Below are 17,907 nucleotides of genomic sequence, written 5' to 3'. Positions count from 1 at the left end.
TTATAAGAACAATATTTAAAATTGCCCATATTTTTGGGCCTTTGTCGCTATTTTGTCAGGCTTTGTCCAGATTTCTTGCACTAAGAGGTTGAGAGTTATGGTTAGCACTAAAACACTGAGGATAATTAAATTTATTTTTCATCCATTTATCTGTTTTACTGATTTTAATACCCCATATATTTATTTGGAACATCCTGAGAACTTTAACTTTTTCATAGATGTTTCAAGGCAATTTAGTCTTACATCCATCAATGCTTTGCCAATACCAATGCCTTCAGGTTGTACCTACTTTCTCAATAAGTGTAAGGCCAGTTAATTACAAGGTACATTTGAGGGTGCTCACCCAGTGTTTATTTTTCTGGATCACCTAATTCCAGAGGTGGAGTAAGTACTACTCATTGAATCTATCTTTGCTTCACACTCTGTTTATCTGCTGACAAAGATACAGATCCCCAGGACTGGAATTTGCCAAGTTATTAGACTTGTGGAGATAAACCTGGTGTCATGAGTTCAAATCTCATCAGGGTCTGTGGTTTATTTAACTCCTCTAGCAGACAGAAGAGGCGATTTTAACCACTAGATGTATTCTTTAGTCATTGTACAATTGTCTGTTTGTGTCTTGCCCCACTGTGTCTGGGTCATGGCTAAGTGTCTATTGAGCTGTCCACTTAATTGCCTGTTAAGCTAAAATAAAAATAAATCATAAGAACAGATCATGGACAATGGGATCTCACATTATCCCAGGAAAGGATTACTGTAAATTTAAAGCACAGTGCCAAGAATAGTAAAAAGGGTCAACCTGAGTTTTTCGTCTGCCTTCAGCAACAGTCATAAAATTAGGGGTGTATCAACTACACAGCCTGGGGATTCTTAGGGGGTGGACATTAAAGATTACAGGAGGATGAACTAGATCAAGTGGTTCTTTGTAGAGCTGGTGAAATAACTGACATTCACTATTTGGCTGATTTTATCCCCTCTGAGGGCTTTGGAGACTCTTACCAAGTCTTAATTTTCAAACACAGGTACTGACTTGCTTATATGTACCAGTTATTTTGATACAGATATATACATTTGTACAAAATCTGCAAGATGCATAATGTGTGTGTATATTTATGTGTTCAGAAATATATGCAGATAATGTGGTGTATGTTTGATTGCATCATTTATAGGTAGGTGTCCCAGCTGCTGGATGGTGTAGTGGTAACAAAAATCATTTTTGAAGCTAAAAGTGGTATAGTTAATACAATTATATAAAATTAATGATACATATGCATGATGGTTCAAGCTTTGGAGTATTTGTGAGACGCTGCTTAGCAGTTTTCAGATGTGCTGTGGAAAACTAAGCATTACATAAATGAAACACTGACTTCTCAAAAGAAGTGTTTCTATATAATCAAGAGTGTCTGTATGTGTGTTTATGTGTTAAGCAGTGGATATTTCAAGCATAGAAAATGCAAATATATAGTTTCTTCCTCAAAGTATGTATGATTTCCATTTTAATAGCACCAGTGCAATTTGATTCCATTCCCCTTTGCTGTGGAAAAACAATCCAGTTAAATACAAATGTATTTTTAAACCTATTCAATTTTTAACTCCAGTTTGTGACCGTACCTTTTTGACTGCCTCACTGTGGTCTTTGTAACAGGAATAACTTCTTCAGTAATGGCAGGAATCTGATTCGTTCTTCTGGTCTTTTCATTTGTTGGTTTGATATTTTCTTTATCAGCTGAAATTAAAGGGAAAAAATAAGCGATCAGAGTAAAATAAATTTAGACATTCTTAAAAGTCTTTATATGAGTGAAGATATGTAACCTTTATAAGCAAACCCCTGCCCCCACCATGACATCACTGCTCCCAATAACCTATTGTTTACAGTGCAGTAAAATTAACCAATCAACTCTTGTGAAGCAAAGATGCTTGCATCAATAACGATGGCTGTAAAATGTGCTATATTTCAATAATATTTTACATATATGATAATACACAAAAAAAACATTCTAAAGACTTGTATTTCATAATTTTAAAGACCAGTAGGAATTGTTTTACTTTTCATCTCACCTATTTCAATGTTTGATGCCATTATCCACTCGGATTGTATTTTCTTAACTATATCTGTATGACAAGCACTATCTACCATCATTTATGATTTAAATCACAGTTCAACAATGAAGGACGAAATTGTGGAATACAGAAAAACAATGCATTTTAAATACAAACTTATGAATTCAGTCTAGTAAGTTTTTTTGATTAGTGAAAAGATAAGACATTCCACTATTTTTTCTACAACTATGAAAAAAATTCAATTTGGTGTTCTTTCTATTGAATTTTCACATTGTACAATTTTTAAAGTCAAGTCTTTCTAGTCTTAATTCAAAGACATATGCACATTTCTGCTATTAGGCCAGTTTATTTTTTCTATGAAGGAAATATCTCAATGGAAATGACCATGCATTATTATTATTATTATTATGCATAAGAGACAGGTGTAATGAATCCAAGGTGGGCTGTTATCCTAGGGTGCTGCCCTACTCTTCTTGCAATGCCACCCAACTGGTCTAAGGCTCATATTGACCTTAACATCTTCCTTAAGTGCATTGGACACACAAAAAATCTATAAAAGCTTCTCAGTCATGTCTGCTTTTAAGTACCTCTCTACAGATAAGATTTCTGATAACTTAACATGCAACCTTTTTGCTCATATAAAGCTAAACTGACAGGTAAATTATTCATTTTCTGTGGGGTAGGATAGAAAACAGACTGCCAGCTAGTCCACTGATTCAAATGAAGGACCTCTAACGTACAACAATCGGGTTCTAGAGCTGGAGTTCAGTGTATATTAACAGAAATAAATGTTCCTTTTTATGGCCTCCTTTAAACATATCTTTTTGTGATGCTCACCTCCCTCTTTGGTTGACAAAGTCTCTACAGGTTAAGTCTTATCAAAATCATATAAAATGGGTAAAGTACAAAGTTCTGCATACAAGAAGCACATTAACATTGTAAATACATGGTTCAGAGCAGAGAATTTTGACTACTGAAGTATTACTTTAAATACCCTACCAGCTGGTAGACCATGTATAATCCTTGGCTCAGGATTACCCAGTGATCCATTACAGTTTGAAGCTGTTACAGTGCACTTATTCTAATCAAATCCTATTATTCAAATCTGGCAACACCTCTGAAACCACATTTCTTTTTTTGCCTTTATGTTTGCTTTATCATTATCATTTACTGAATGTGTACAATAGCATTTTTCACTATATTTGGGCCGCATTCCATCAGACAACACTCTAGTAAATAAATAAATCCATCATGGGGGACATATAGACACTCATTTTAGGATAAGCAACAGCCTATCAAGTATTCTGAACCATGCAGTGGTATTCTGCAATTTTCTATCAGCTTTAAGTACTTTCCAGTAAAATCAAATGATCATTTTCTTGTTATATCCATTTAGATACTAGGCGATTACTAGGCTAATCCCACAACAGCCAGGGTATGACAATGTTATGTCTTAATTTCCCCAGATACGGGATGTAGTATCAGGATAGTGGGTCTTTTGGTGTTGGAACTCCCGAGCCATTCTACAGACTGCCTTCATTCATAAGGGACATGGACACTACCCCCAGGAGTGAATTTATGGTTCCCCATACATTTACCTGCATTATTTTTGAACAGAGTGAGACAATCATTTAAAAATTGCCTCTTATAACATGTAATAGACTATACTACCTCCATATCAAAGAAATAAGAGCTACTCTGCCTTGTCGTCTGGTCCCCATTTATTCTTCTGTTGATCTGGCTACTACACCCTTTAATGTTGCTGACATACCATATGCAAAGAAATAAAACAGCTTACTGTACATATCCAACTCTTTGAGGCTTTGAGGTAGAGGAGTAAAACTTCAATTATGATCCAGACAGCTCTGGATTGACTAGCGACACAGATGCTAGGAGAACTTGACTCCCTCTAACCACACTGGGGGAGGGTGTTGGCCTGGTTAGTGCCCTCTTGCACTGACTTAAGGAGATGGGGAACTAGCACTGCAGCGGGCAGGGTCATTATATGGTCCCTGATCTGCCATATGGGGCATGCGTACTTCTATATGTGTCACCTGGGAATGTCACTGCAGAGCCTTTACTGGAGATCACTTCAGTGCCATGGTGATGGAGATCCAGGATAACGCTGGAGCTGAATAAACCATCTGATCTCTGAAAACAACCCTAGAATACAGGGAGATAATTGGTAGATGTGGGAGAAACTATATAAAAGATTTTCCACATGCCTTCAAAATATATTCCATGTTTGCAATAATAATCTAAAGTCGTTAATGACTGAAAGGGAAGAGAATTGTAGGGTTGGAAAATCAAGTCATCTCCCCTTGTATTCATATAGATAAAAGTCCCTATGATTAACTGTCCAACTCAGGAACTGTAGCTTTTTGGTAGCCACATTTACTGTGACATTATAGGTGATGTGTATGCTTAGAGAGATCAGAATGATAGCATTGTAAAAACAGTCCAACTTATTTGGCTTTTCAAAAGACATTCTAATGCAGCTCCATAGGGAAGGATATTTTCTGCAAGCTTTAAACATATTATGTTTCGTCTAACACCTAGAGAGTATGTACTCACTTTGTAATGCTGAACAAACCCAGCAGTGATTCAAAGTCCATGATTACAGGGGAGCAGAACTCTATTACAATTAGCCTGATCTTTAAAAAGGTAAAGGATGTTACTGTAATTAAAAAGAGGGGAGTACATACCTAGCCTTCTTGGAGTAGTATAAGAGCTTAAAATTACTTAAAAAGCTGCATGTTTAATGTTTGTGCTACCAGCTTATTGGGCTTAAAGGCCTTCGACAACTAAAGCAGTAAACTACAGCTGTGAACCATTACAGTTATTTGAAGGAAAATCTCTAACACACAGAAGACATCTGCACATTGCTTAAAAGAGTTTACATTGCTGACAAACTGTAAAATGAAAAACAGTAACACTCAAAATATGAAGATGTGGATGAATAGAGGAGGCAGATCTCTATGTCTATCATTCTAAGTTAGTACAGCAAGGCTTATTGAAACTTGGAGCAAAAAGGTCGTTAAGTAACTTAAGCAAATCTTTAAAAAAAAATCTGAGTTTCAAATGGCATGATTTGTAGATTTATTTGATCCACTGTCAGAAGAATGTTGAGAAGCTCCTCCAGATTTTGGACAAGTTTGGAAATATACCAAATATAAGGTAAGTAATTGTACTCCACAGAAGACTTAACAGAAAATGTATGAATAACTACAAGGAGGAAATATATTCATTTTTATTGATTTTATTTTATAGTACAGAGGTCTATCATGACTGCATATCAAAATTCAAAGAATATGTTGAAGGATGAGATGCAAACATGGAACGTAAGAGTTTTGAAGCTGGATCACGGAGTACAAGCAGAGCAATCTTCTATCATTGCTGTTTTCTGCTTTTCATAGATTCTCAGCATTTTACTAAATGAGTTAGTAATATGGAATGGAGCCATGTATAGAGGGGCTTGGAACAAGTTATTAAATGAGTTAAGTAATATGGAATGGAGCCATGTCTAGAGGGGCTTGGAACACGTTAAAACTGCCTATGTAATAAGGAGGGGTAGACATGCTTGACCCAGCATTACATTATGATGTGGTCTAGGTGAAGATGCTATATGTATGCAGTTAGGATCCCACGACCTTAAGTCACTTCTCCTGAAGGGCTAAAAAATTATAAACCTGTTTCAAAACTATACCAGATACAATATCTGAAAAACTTTTATTCAAACAACTACTTCACCAAATTAACAACTATATTCTGTTATGTAATGCACAGTGCCAGCACCTTCAATACCCTGGTAATAGTTACTGATATCATTCATTGAAACTTGAATGAGAGAGTCACTACTACAGGTCTCTCTGTAGATATGAGAAGGGTTTCTGAAGAAGTCAGCCATAGCCGGCTTCTCAATAAATCAGAGTTATAGTTTTTGAGAAAACTATTTGCTCGTTACACAACTGCCTGAAAGATGAAACCTTCCATGGCCATAGTAACATTTCATCCTCTACTACAAGTACAGTTAATAGAAGTTTAATGCAAGGTTCTGTGCTAGGTTCACTACTCTTCTCTATCTTTATCAATGATCTTCCTGTAGAAAACACAATAATCCAAGAAAAAAGGTTCTCCAGTAGGCAAACAGTCCCCGTTGTAAAATGTAAGCAAAACAGCAGAAAACAGCAACGGTAAATTGAAGCACGACTTCTATCACCATTCAGTAAAATAAAATCACATTTATTATCAGGTAGGCAAGTGCTTTCACCACAAAATGTGGCTTTATCAGACCATTTACAAGTAAAAGTGCATAAACTGCCAAACATTTCCATTTATACATAACACCTCCCACTAATTAAATTCAAATGTTTGTTGTAGCAAATCAATTCAGCACAAAACGCCCCCTAGTTGCTTGACATCATAAACAAATGTAAATAAAGGAAATGTTATGTTGCGATGATATAAATTTATTGTGTGAAGATCTCTATATAACAAAAGCAACTAGACAGCTAGTTGATTTATAGATGCACAATATAATTTATGCTGCTAAGGATGAGATATGTATATATTTTAAAATGGAGCGTGCATACACTTATGTTATGAATTTTGAGTATTATAATATGGATTTTATTTATGTATGAGCAACGAAAATTTAATTTGTTGCTGTTGTAATTTGTTAAAGAAATTATTCCAAAAATAAGGGATCTACAAATCTTCTATTAGAAAAGCTTCCCCTGATACACTTATTACTGGTGAAAGTAAAGGAGAAAACTTTAAATATGAAAAGGCTAAATTTGCTCAGAGAATTAAATCTGAAGGATCGGAATCAATTGATGAGAGAATAGGTATAATACTAGGGTAAGTTAATGAAGGATCAGAATCAATTGATGAGAGAATAGGTATAATACTAAGGTTAATGAAGGATCGGAATCAATTGATGAGAGAATAGGTATAATACTAAGGTTAATGAAGGATCGGAATCAATTGATGAGAGAATAGGTATAATACTAAGGTAAGTTAATAAATGAAAAAATATGGAACCTATATGATAAATGCTCAGACATGCTACAAAACCATGATATTTTAGATTATAAATGTATGTACAGTAAATTCACATTTATTTTTTAACCAGTTTGTTTGAGAATTAGTTTTAAACTTGTACATTTTTCATTAGTTTATTGTCACTGCTGAGTAAATCATTTAGAGTATGTATTCTCTGACAGGGATTGAAAATGGTCCTGATGAATTAATGCTCTACCTTAGTTCAATTCAAATACAGAAACAATATTTATTGAAAATGTCTTTACAAATACTGTTATATGCTGGAAGGGCTAAGAAAAAGAGGATTCTGAATCTCAAAGCACATTGTCAGAGGCATGATGCGAGATTCTGGCAACTTGAGATCACATCTTTTGGTCAGGTGCAAAACTAACACGTTTTAAGGATGAATTAAAGCAGCTGATATCTATATGTTTCTATCAAATGGCAATGTAATAGGATGTAAAGGGCAATATTTATAGTGTAGTATTAGCTGCACAAAAGCAAGAGCTTCAAAATGAAATGAAGAACCATAGACAGAAATAGAGGTTCTGTCACTGATGAAGGAAATAAAACTATGGGAAAGTAGATTAGCACAGAGTACATGCTGGGAGAAAAACAGCTGATTACCTATATTGTATAGTGATGTGATTTTTGAATGGTATGGTTCTCAACAATTTGGGGGATAAATACTTATAACAGTTATTAAAGGAGGATTAACCAGCATGATGCAGTGAAGTATATAACATAAAAATGAAGCAACCAGACTGTTACTTTGCTTCTTTTCTTGATGGGTTGCTGATATTTATCAATATTTGAATACTGGACGTTTGAAGTGACTGTTTTGGTTTTTGGATTTGAATATTACTGATTACGAAATTATGGGAAAGGTGATAATGTTGAGGGCAGAGAGTAAAGGAAGACATGTTCAGTTTGAAGAGAGTCAAAAATGTATACCAAATAAATTACTCTAACATTATATAATTATATAACATTACTATGATGAAAGAATTTGCATTGCAAAAGTTATTTTTTTGTTTTACTGATTGATGATCTAAATGCTTGGCATAAAGAAAAAAAAAAGGATTCAGGTTCTTAGAAAATGAAAAATATCAGAGGACAATTAAAGAAATTAATTTGAATAAAAGATTTTGTAGGTCTCAAGGATCATTAGAAATGAAGTGAATCACATTGGAGAAATGCTATATAGGGCAGCTACTGGGTGGATTTGGAATCATTACCCCTTCTGGAAGTGATTAGTTCATCTTAGAAGCACCTAGGCTTCTCTGGACTTGTGCTGAAAAGTACATGCCCTAAATATTAGCTTAATGGTCCAGATATTTTTATTTTATGACTATATACATGATTCCACTCTGACACTATTTTCATTGTTGCTGACAACTTATATTTTTACTTGATGTGTATTGGCTTGTGCATTTGCACAAGTTCAATACACTGCTTCAGTCAGGTAAACAAAAGATTAATATGATTTGATGCTTGGAATATACTACTTTTTGAATATTAATTTGTGTAGATGTCATTTTATTAATATTAATAAGATCATCTCTTGTAGCAAGAAAATAATATCTAAATCTGAACAATACTATGTTCCACAGCAGTTGACAGTATATTTTGTATTTTACTATAATGGTATTCTAATCACAACATCTCAAAGAAACTTTGTTTTGTGATAATGCTTGGCTTTTTTGACAGCTGTATCCATTCAGGAGCATAAATTAGGAAGCTGTATTAATTCAAATGCACAAGACTGCGCTACTAAAAATGATGCAATTTTTTTTAATCTGGGGAAAATGCTTCATGTCGTTTCCCACGAATATGTTTTCTACAGTTTGCCTCAACAGAACTGCTGTCTTCATTTTACCCTGAACAATAGAGTATCAAGTGCCAGCAACATACTACATTTGGGGGCTTTATTAATTTAACAACTCAAATGTGATTCTAAAAGTATCCTGGTGGAACAACAAGCAATGTTATGGTTTTGATACTTTCACACCCAACTGATAAGATACTCCTTGTTTTGCAAATATTTCAGATTATTTTACATAATCACAAAAATCATTCTGTGCACAGTTTGCATGTAAGTATTAAAGTACAGTGGGAAATCATTGACTGCCAAGTGATGTTTTGTCTTTACACAGTCAAATGCTGCATTCATTTAGCAATGCCAAAGATGACATCTGGGCCTGTAAAATGCATAGAGGGTGTAGTGCTTCTATGAAAATGCAAATGCAAAAGGCTTTATGGAGCAGTAATATACATCATTGTAATCCTGATTTTTTCATAAATAAAGTTCTCTAATAATGTACAAATAGAAAAAGCAGACAATATAAGAAATAAATATGAACTCAATACTTTCCCAAGAACAGGTGTCTGCCTATATTTGATTATTTATCAAGTTTTGGTATCAAAACAAACATTTTACATGACTTTTCATGATTACAGATGATACTGGTTCCAGTATATATATGTATGTATATGTTAAAGGATCTATATTATTATTGCATGCTTACAAAAGTGAAAGATAATTAATCGACCCCATGTAAGCAAAAGCTTACAACGTTGAAAGCTCAGAACAGCGATTTTCTTCCAAGGGAAAAAAAAAATTGCTGTTCCAAAATAAAAAAAAAAACCTTTACAACATTACATAATATGGGGGGCTTCACCCCCTACACCCCCCCCCCTGCTTAAACATACCTACTCTGAGATTGTACTACAGTGCAGAAAACGGCAAAGTAACATAAGCGACCAAGCAAATTCTTTACCAGGGAAAGAATTCGCTGAAAAGCCGCTTTGGTATTTTGCCTTTTCGCTCTTCTCAGTTCGATCAAGACGCATTTGACAAACTGCATCTGCGATCTCATAATAGGGAACCATGTTAAAGGAAAACCTTGAGTCCCCAAGATGCTTGCCATTTCACACTTAAATACTGTACTAATTTAACATTCAAAGCATACAACAGTGGGGAAAAATGTACAGCATTTGCAGGCTGTAGTAATTCTCCCTAATGCACTGGTAAAAATATCATAGGGTATCCTGAACTTGATAGTGGGAATATAATTCAGTAGATCTCTTGCCAGAATTCAGTTCTATGAAGAAAAAAGGAAAATTGCACTATCAAATATTTTGAACCCCAAAAAAGAATTGCATTGTAGACTTAGAAATTGAGAAATCTTCACAATGTTAAGCTCATCACCATTAAAACATAAGCTGTTGCATGTGAAAACAGAGTTGACTGAGCATAGAAAATCTCCAGTTAGTCCACAGTGTCAAATAAATTAAACTTTTAGCTATGGAAATCTTGAAAAAAACTGAAGGCAAAAAAACTGAAACTGCATGAAGAAATTCTTGTACAGGATAGTAAAATTAATGATTGTGAGAACAAATGGTAAGACAGAACAAAAAAGTATTTCAGATCTAAAGGACTGAAAGTCTAAAGTAGAGAAAACACCTAAATAAGTTATAGTTCTGCTATATTCCTGCCAAACAAAGAATAGTTTGCAAACATAATTAAAAATACAGTGAAATCTTACAATTGTATGATGACTTTTCTAAAGAAATAATTCAGACAAAACAGTAATGTTATCCACACAGGGCTAAATTATATAAACATGGAATATTAGCCTCATTTGTATATCTGAAACATGCTTTCAAAACAGAACAGTGTTTCTATGTAATGACTAATAACCAAAAATAATGCCAAAGAAACTATCAGAATTTTAGTAAAATCCAGTGCTTTCATTATAGACTTCCCTACATCATTAAAACTATCTTTGACAGTTTTATTGTTGGTCATTTGTATATCCAGCTGCTTTAATTAGAACTTGGTCAGGTCAAAGATACTAAACAAAAAACACCAAAAACGAGGTAAATTGACCCAACTCAGGAAAAAAAAACCTCATGTAAACCAATAACCACCAAGGGAACTAAAGGATTAGTGTACTAAAATCTTTATTACTGCTTTTGTCAAAAGACTTCTTCAGAATGAACACCCCCATCATCACATAGAATTTATACAAATGTGTAACCAATCAACCACTACCCCACTAGTTAACCACGCCCACTTGTTCATTAAAATGCAAAAATCAATACATAAAAACATGTATTTATAATATAAACCTTCCTATTAAAAAGAAAAAAAAAAAAACATTAACCATATCATTCAATCCAGGTAACATATCAGGACATAGTTTAATCTGTCACAATGCTTCTTTTTGTTCTAAAAAAATTTCTAAAATCCTCACCTCTGAGATCAAGGTACCCCTATTCCATCACAGAAGAGGTATTTTTTGCATCTCTGACAATATAAAGTGTGCTTGTATACGGCATTATTCAAGTCCTTCTTAATACAATATAAATATTCCCTGCATTCAGAGAGTCCTCTGGTGGTCATTCCAACATAAAAAGCAGAACAAGCAGAACAAACACAAATATAAATAACCTTCCTACCTTTACAATTAAACCTCCTAGTAATGCTTATAGTATAAGGCATGTTATCCAATAACAAATAGGGGCCTTCTAAAACCTAACACAGTTACACAAATCACACAAACATGCCATTTGATTTCTGGGTAAAGAAATTACTAGGCACAATTTTTGTATTATTCTGTAACAAAGTTTTTAAATTAACGTTATTCTTGTATACAAACTTAGGTGAACTTCCAACTACATTAAACAAATCCTTATTCCCATGTAAAATGTTCTAATTATTTTGAATGATGAAACGTATTTCATAACTGTCCACTGTCATATCTAAACTACAAATCAGTCTCCTCTCAATACTGCTCTCTTTCCCAGAAATAACTTTTTTACTAATGAAAGCCTGATTTAAAATAGGGGGGAATAATGTCATTATTTCTTCTTCACTATTTTTCATAAACATTTTATTATAACCCTATCCAAATATAATTTAAAGGAAAACGCTTCTTTCAAATGTAATTAGCAGTCATTCTGCTTGCTCTTATGTGTTGACCCCTAGACATGTTTTTTTCTTTATACAACTTGGGTGATTGCTCTTCTAGTACAAATAACTGTTGCTATAAGTTTTCTTTCTATGATTACAGCTCTCAAAACTCAGAACAATAATCCCACAATAAATTAACATCTAAAAGATTTATGTGGATACCACAATCACCCACAGATATGAAATTCAGATTTGTCATTTAAAGCTTTTAAAAACTTTCCACAATCAGTCACAGTTCCTTCAAGCACAAAGAACAAGTCATCAATAAATCACTTATAAAAAGGCACTTAATAGAATTTAAAACAATAAATTCCCACCGAAGTATGTTAGAGTGGTACAGGATATGTACAAGGGTAGTGTGACATTGGTGAGGACTGCGGTGGGAGTGACAGATACATTTAAGGTGGAGGTGGGATTATATCAAGGATCAGCTCTGAGCCCTTTCTTATTTGCAGTGGTGATGGACAGGTTGACAGATGAAATTAGACCGGAGGCCCCATGGACTATGATGTTTGCAGATGACATTGTGATATGTAGTGAGAGTAGGGACCAGGTTGAGGAGACCCTGGAGAGGTGGAGATGTGCTTTAGAGAGGAGAGGAATGAAGGTCAGCAGGGCTAAAACAGAATATATGTGTGTAAATGTGAGGGAGGGTAGAGGAATGGTGAGGATGCAGGGAGTAGAGTTGGTAAAGGTGGATGAGTTTAAGTACTTGGGATCAACAGTTCAGAGTAATGGTGAGTGTGGAAGAGAGGTGAAGAAGAGAGTACAGGCAGGGTGGAATGGGTGGAGAAGAATGTCAGGAGTGATTTGTGACAGACGGGTACCAGTAAGAGTGAAAGGGAAGGTCTACAAGAGGGTAGTGAGACCAGCTATGTTATATGGGTTGGAGACTGTAGCACTGATGAAAAGGCAGGAGTCAGAGCTGGATGTGGCGGAGTTAAAGATGTTAAGATTTGCACTGGATGTGACTAGGATGGACAGGATTAGGAATCAGTATATTAAAGGGTCAGCTCAGGTTGGACAGTTTGAAGACAAAGCAAGAGAGGCAAGATTGCATTTGTTTGGACATGTGCTGAGGAGGGATGCTGGGTATATTGGGAAAAGGATGCTAAGGATGGAGCTGCCAGGTAAGAGGAAAAGAGGAAGGCCTAAGATAAGGTTTATGGATGTGGTGAGAGAGGACATGCAAGGCAGTTGGTGTGAAAGAGCATGATGCAGAGGACAGGAAGAAATGGAAACAGATGATCCACTGTAGCAACCCCTAATGGGAACAGCTGAAGAAGATGATGAAATTCCTGCCAACCCAACACAATATTTACAAAAGATGGGGTGGCTGGGGACCCCACAGCCACCCTTTTTTTCTGTTTGTAAAACTATTAAAAATGAAATAATTGTTGTTTAATGAAACCTCCATTAAACTACAATAAAAATTAATTTGTCAGAGAACATATTTAAAAACTGTCTAACATACTCAACCCCTTCTTCATGGGGTACAGAAGTAAATAAAGAGCAGACATCAACTGTGCAAATAATATTTTTCTCAGGCAAAAACTTATACGCAACACTGAATTCATGGAACAAATCCAAAAAGTCCCATGAATCCATAATATATGAATCCAGCTGCTTAACTAATGGATTTAATAAAGCATCAACAAAGAAATGCTCTCAGTAACAATTTGGAGCAGAAACAATAGGCTGAAAAGAGGGGTGGGTTGTCAAATTCTTATGCATCTTTGGAATGCCAAACACACCAACCCTAGGATTTTCAATACTGTAAAAACTGTACAATTCCTGATCAAGATTACCCCCCATAAAACTGTCATATAAAAAAGAATGTATATATTTATAACATTCAACAACACAAACTTGTAGTTTTAACATACTCCTGTTCATTACTCAACATTTCCTCAGTACTTTCTATGTACTTCTCTTGATCCATTAATACAAGATTACCACCCTTATCGGCCTTCACTACTCTTAATTTTTTATTTTTCTTAATTTCATTCAAATACCACTTTTCTTGGATAGATACATTTAAAAAAAAACTTTCTTTTAACTTTATTAATAAGAACTTCCCTAATGGCATTTTCTCAAGTGGTTTCAAACACCTTAAAGGCGTTGTTAAATGTGGGGTTATAACTGGAAGGTTTTATTAAAAAAGATTTTCGTAAATTAACATCACTCAAAATATAATTCAAATTTAGCTTCCTTGAAAACTCCTTTAGATCTAAAAGTTCTGAACAGTTTAGCCCTTCCGGCAGGAACAAAACAAACCTAGTTTTAAAACATTTTTATGAATTTCAATCAATTCAAAAGTCGACAGGTTATCTTCATCTCGTATCCGTTTAAATGTTCACTGATGAATCTGACCCGATTCATCCTGGTGTTCGTAATGCCTGGACCCCTTTTCTCTCTTTTCCTCCTTCCTTGGAAAAAAAGTTTTGGGCCTGGCACCATTTCTGGTAAATTCATTTGAATCTTTCTTTGAGGGCGAAAGTAACAGCAGTTCGTCAAAGTCATTTACTTTCCTGCATTGTTTTTCTTCTCTTTGGCATTGTTACTGTTCAAGCTTTCAGTAGTGATGTAATGACCCTTCCCCCTTTGATTTATAACTTCCTTCTAATTGTTATTTCTTATGTAAAGCCTGTGTTCATTTAAAACTGTTAACTTTACCATTAAACAAAGACATTATTGTGTGCATCTTTCTTAAGTACATCTTTCTTAAAAACAGGATCAAAAATAGTATAAGCAGTATGATTTTAATAGGCTGATAATTTCTTCTTTTTGCGAAAGGCTAGTTGATTTTCCAAACACTCATAGCGCCATATTCTAACTGAAAGGCAGGTTCATTGGAAAAATCATTCATGATGTTCTCCTCTAGTTTAGTTATCTCGGCCCTCAAAGCCTTCATTAAGGCTAAGTTGTTTTCAGTTATTAGCTTTAAAAATTCAATCATGGCACTGTTAAAACGCCATTAAGGTGCCAAAAAACAGACCCGACATTCTAACACCATTAGGACATTTGAAGATCCTTAGTCATTTCGGAACAATATTCAACTCAATAAATCAATCAAAATATTTATTTTCCAGGTCCAAAGACATATATTTCTTAAGTTTTTTTGCAAAGTTCAACACACAGTTCTTAACACTTGTTAGAATCACTGATAGAAGACCGTTACCTGTCCAACCATTTTAAAGGAGCCATAATTTATGTTAAGTACTGAAGCCACATCCTTATAGTCTAATCCTTCTATGGTAATCAAGGCTTGAACTCCAGAATTGTTGGCCTCAATCACAGTCGCACAATCATCATCAGAGCTAAAATATTCACAGTCTCCAACAGGAGCTCTCGAATTTTTGAGAGCTAAAACACACTGATATTTTAATATCTCCCATAGTGTCCAACATCTGCATCATACATGAATCCATGGATCCAGGTGTAGGGTGTATGAAAACATCCAACAAAACATCCTTAGCTGCTTCAGCCATAGTGGAACTAACTAAATTCTGTGTGATGATGGGGATTGGCATTCTGGAGAAGTCTTTTGACGAAAGCGGTAATAAAGATTGCAGTACGCTAATCCCTTTGTTCACTTGCTGGTTATTAGTTTACGCAAGATTTTTTCTGGAGTATAGGATACTAAAGATACGAGAATACACTTGCAGGTATGGCTGGTGCAAATGGCCAAAGAAAAATCCTGCAATTCAAAAAAGCGGTCAGCACCAAATATCACTGAAGGAGGCAGGATGCTGAAACTGGTATGATGTTGGTGGAGCCACTTTAAGTTAATAAAGTATATGCGTGCTTAATACACTTTGGTGCTGGCCACTTTTTTGAATTGCATTATAGGGTACTAAACCCCTTTATATTATAATAAATCTGACTTCATCGTAATTATGTTTTACAAAAAGAAGCTGCTAATATGGCAGAAATCTGCCTATGGAGATGAAATGGGAAATAAACACAAGAAACAGAAAAGTCAGATTCATCTCACAGCCAACTTGGTGGCAAATGAATAACACAAGAGCATGAACAAAGGAAAACTAACAGAAATACATTTCTGTTTCCAGAGGGATATAGGTACTTGATTTCTTGCTGCAAGTAGCAAAACAAACAATTAGTGGAGGGGGTGTGTCAACTTGGAGATGTCCAGAGAAATGGTGCAACAAAGATTGCGTCAGAAAACAGAAGAATTTTTCCAAACATTAGTAGAAATTGGAAAAAGCTTGTTGCATAATTATTTTTTTCTGAGTACTAAAGAACTTTGTTGAGTATTGTTAGGTAGAAGCTGGTCTCAAATTTGATATGAATTGTAGAAATAAAGGAAAATAAGTCCTAAATGAGTAAACAGAAATATTATAAATACTGTTTAAATGAAATGGCTTATCCGTATAAAGCCAAGACATTTTCAATTCAGATATGACCAAATATATACTTGAGGTTGCTTCTGAGCATAATACTGAGGCTTCTTTCAAAAACAAAATGAATTATGCTTGACAGGGTTATTTTATGCATTTTCTCCTTTAAGAAGGATGTATGCGTGCATGCGAACATGTGCACTAGAGAAGTTAATATTGTTTGTTTCACATTCTCATACAAAAAAATAATTAGCTAATTATTAGGCAAACATTATGGATGTTTCAGCTGAAAATAATACTTTCAGTGTAAATATTTTCTAAGGTCGCTTATAAAGCTGCTTTAGAGTCTGATAATATTTTTCCTAAATTTATTTCTTTGCAAAATGGTATCATTTTCTGCAAAAAGTGCTTATTAATGTTTTAAACCTGGTAGCAGTTTGAGGCATTTTCTATGAAGTTCATTTAACCCAAATCTCAAGTTGGAAATGAGTGCTATGTAAAATAAAGTAAAACCACTGTCACACGCGTATGACATCACACCGGGGAGCTTATAAACAAGATTACTTTACTTTAAAGCATTTTGTTTTAATGAAGTTTCATAGTTTAAGCACATTAGTTATAAAACATTTCTGAATTTTAATAACTACTGGAAGCTTCTTAAACATTAAACAACTTCTTATTAGATTTAATTTTGGAGTCTACTACAAATTGAAATCTTAATTTAAAAAGAAAGGGCACAATTTCTTAGATTATTCAGCAAGGCATAATTTCATAAAGTGACAGACTATGCCCATGTATTAATAGTGAGAAAACTTTCTTATTACTTAACTTCTGCTCATATCACTAAATATTTAAAATGTTTAACAGATGCAGCTTAGTGCTACTGTTAAATGTACAGTTATATTTCATTCATAAATCTTATATAATAGAAGTGCACACTATTTGCTCATAAGGGATATGCACAATTGACAAATAGTGAACTACACCTTTAGACTAATTTCTTTTTATTTTAGCAAGTTTGCACTCTGAAAGTGATAATGGACTATCTTATATGCACTAAACAGTTTTCAACCACAAGCTACCTCTCTTCTCAAACGCATAAAATATACCACTTGCATACCCAATAGTACTGACCCTATTCTAAGTAGTACCCCAATCCCACCTCCCTTCCCCTACACAAATTCCTCAGAGTATTACACATTTTATTTAAAGGTCATTTCATAGTCAGAGGAAGAAAAATCAATACACATGATTGCTTGCATCCTATCAACTTCACTTTTATACTAACAACCCAGACATCTTTAATTGGGCAGCAAAGACATTGCCTTCATCCTTTGCTTAACACCTTTCCCTTCACAACATATTGAAACAAAAATCCAAAAAGATTTAACTCAACTAAGACCATCCTATGGGATATCTCACATAATCTTACAGTAGAAACGCAATCAGCCTTAAAGCACTTCT

At 34.5% G+C, this 17,907-nt stretch overlaps 1 protein-coding gene across 3 annotated transcripts in view; it reads right to left on the bottom strand.

Annotated features, from left to right (window-relative positions):
- The window catches only part of LOC122804506 (synaptotagmin-like protein 2), a 3,492,381-nt gene that overhangs the window by 2,689,974 nt on the left and 784,500 nt on the right, over positions 1–17,907 (bottom strand). For all 3 annotated transcript variants that reach the window (XM_044074423.1, XM_044074432.1, XM_044074438.1), the window contains one exon: positions 1,612–1,726. In XM_044074423.1, coding sequence (XP_043930358.1) covers positions 1,612–1,726 — 115 coding nt within the window. The remainder of the gene's footprint in view (positions 1–1,611; positions 1,727–17,907) is intronic.

The sequence above is a fragment of the Protopterus annectens genome, chromosome 1.part1 (genome assembly GCF_019279795.1).
Source record: "Protopterus annectens isolate FY-2018-M chromosome 1.part1, PAN1.0, whole genome shotgun sequence".
Lineage (NCBI taxonomy): Eukaryota > Metazoa > Chordata > Ceratodontiformes > Protopteridae > Protopterus > Protopterus annectens.
The sequence above is the reverse complement of the archived record's forward strand: the minus strand, read 5'-3'. Positions and strand labels throughout refer to the sequence as shown.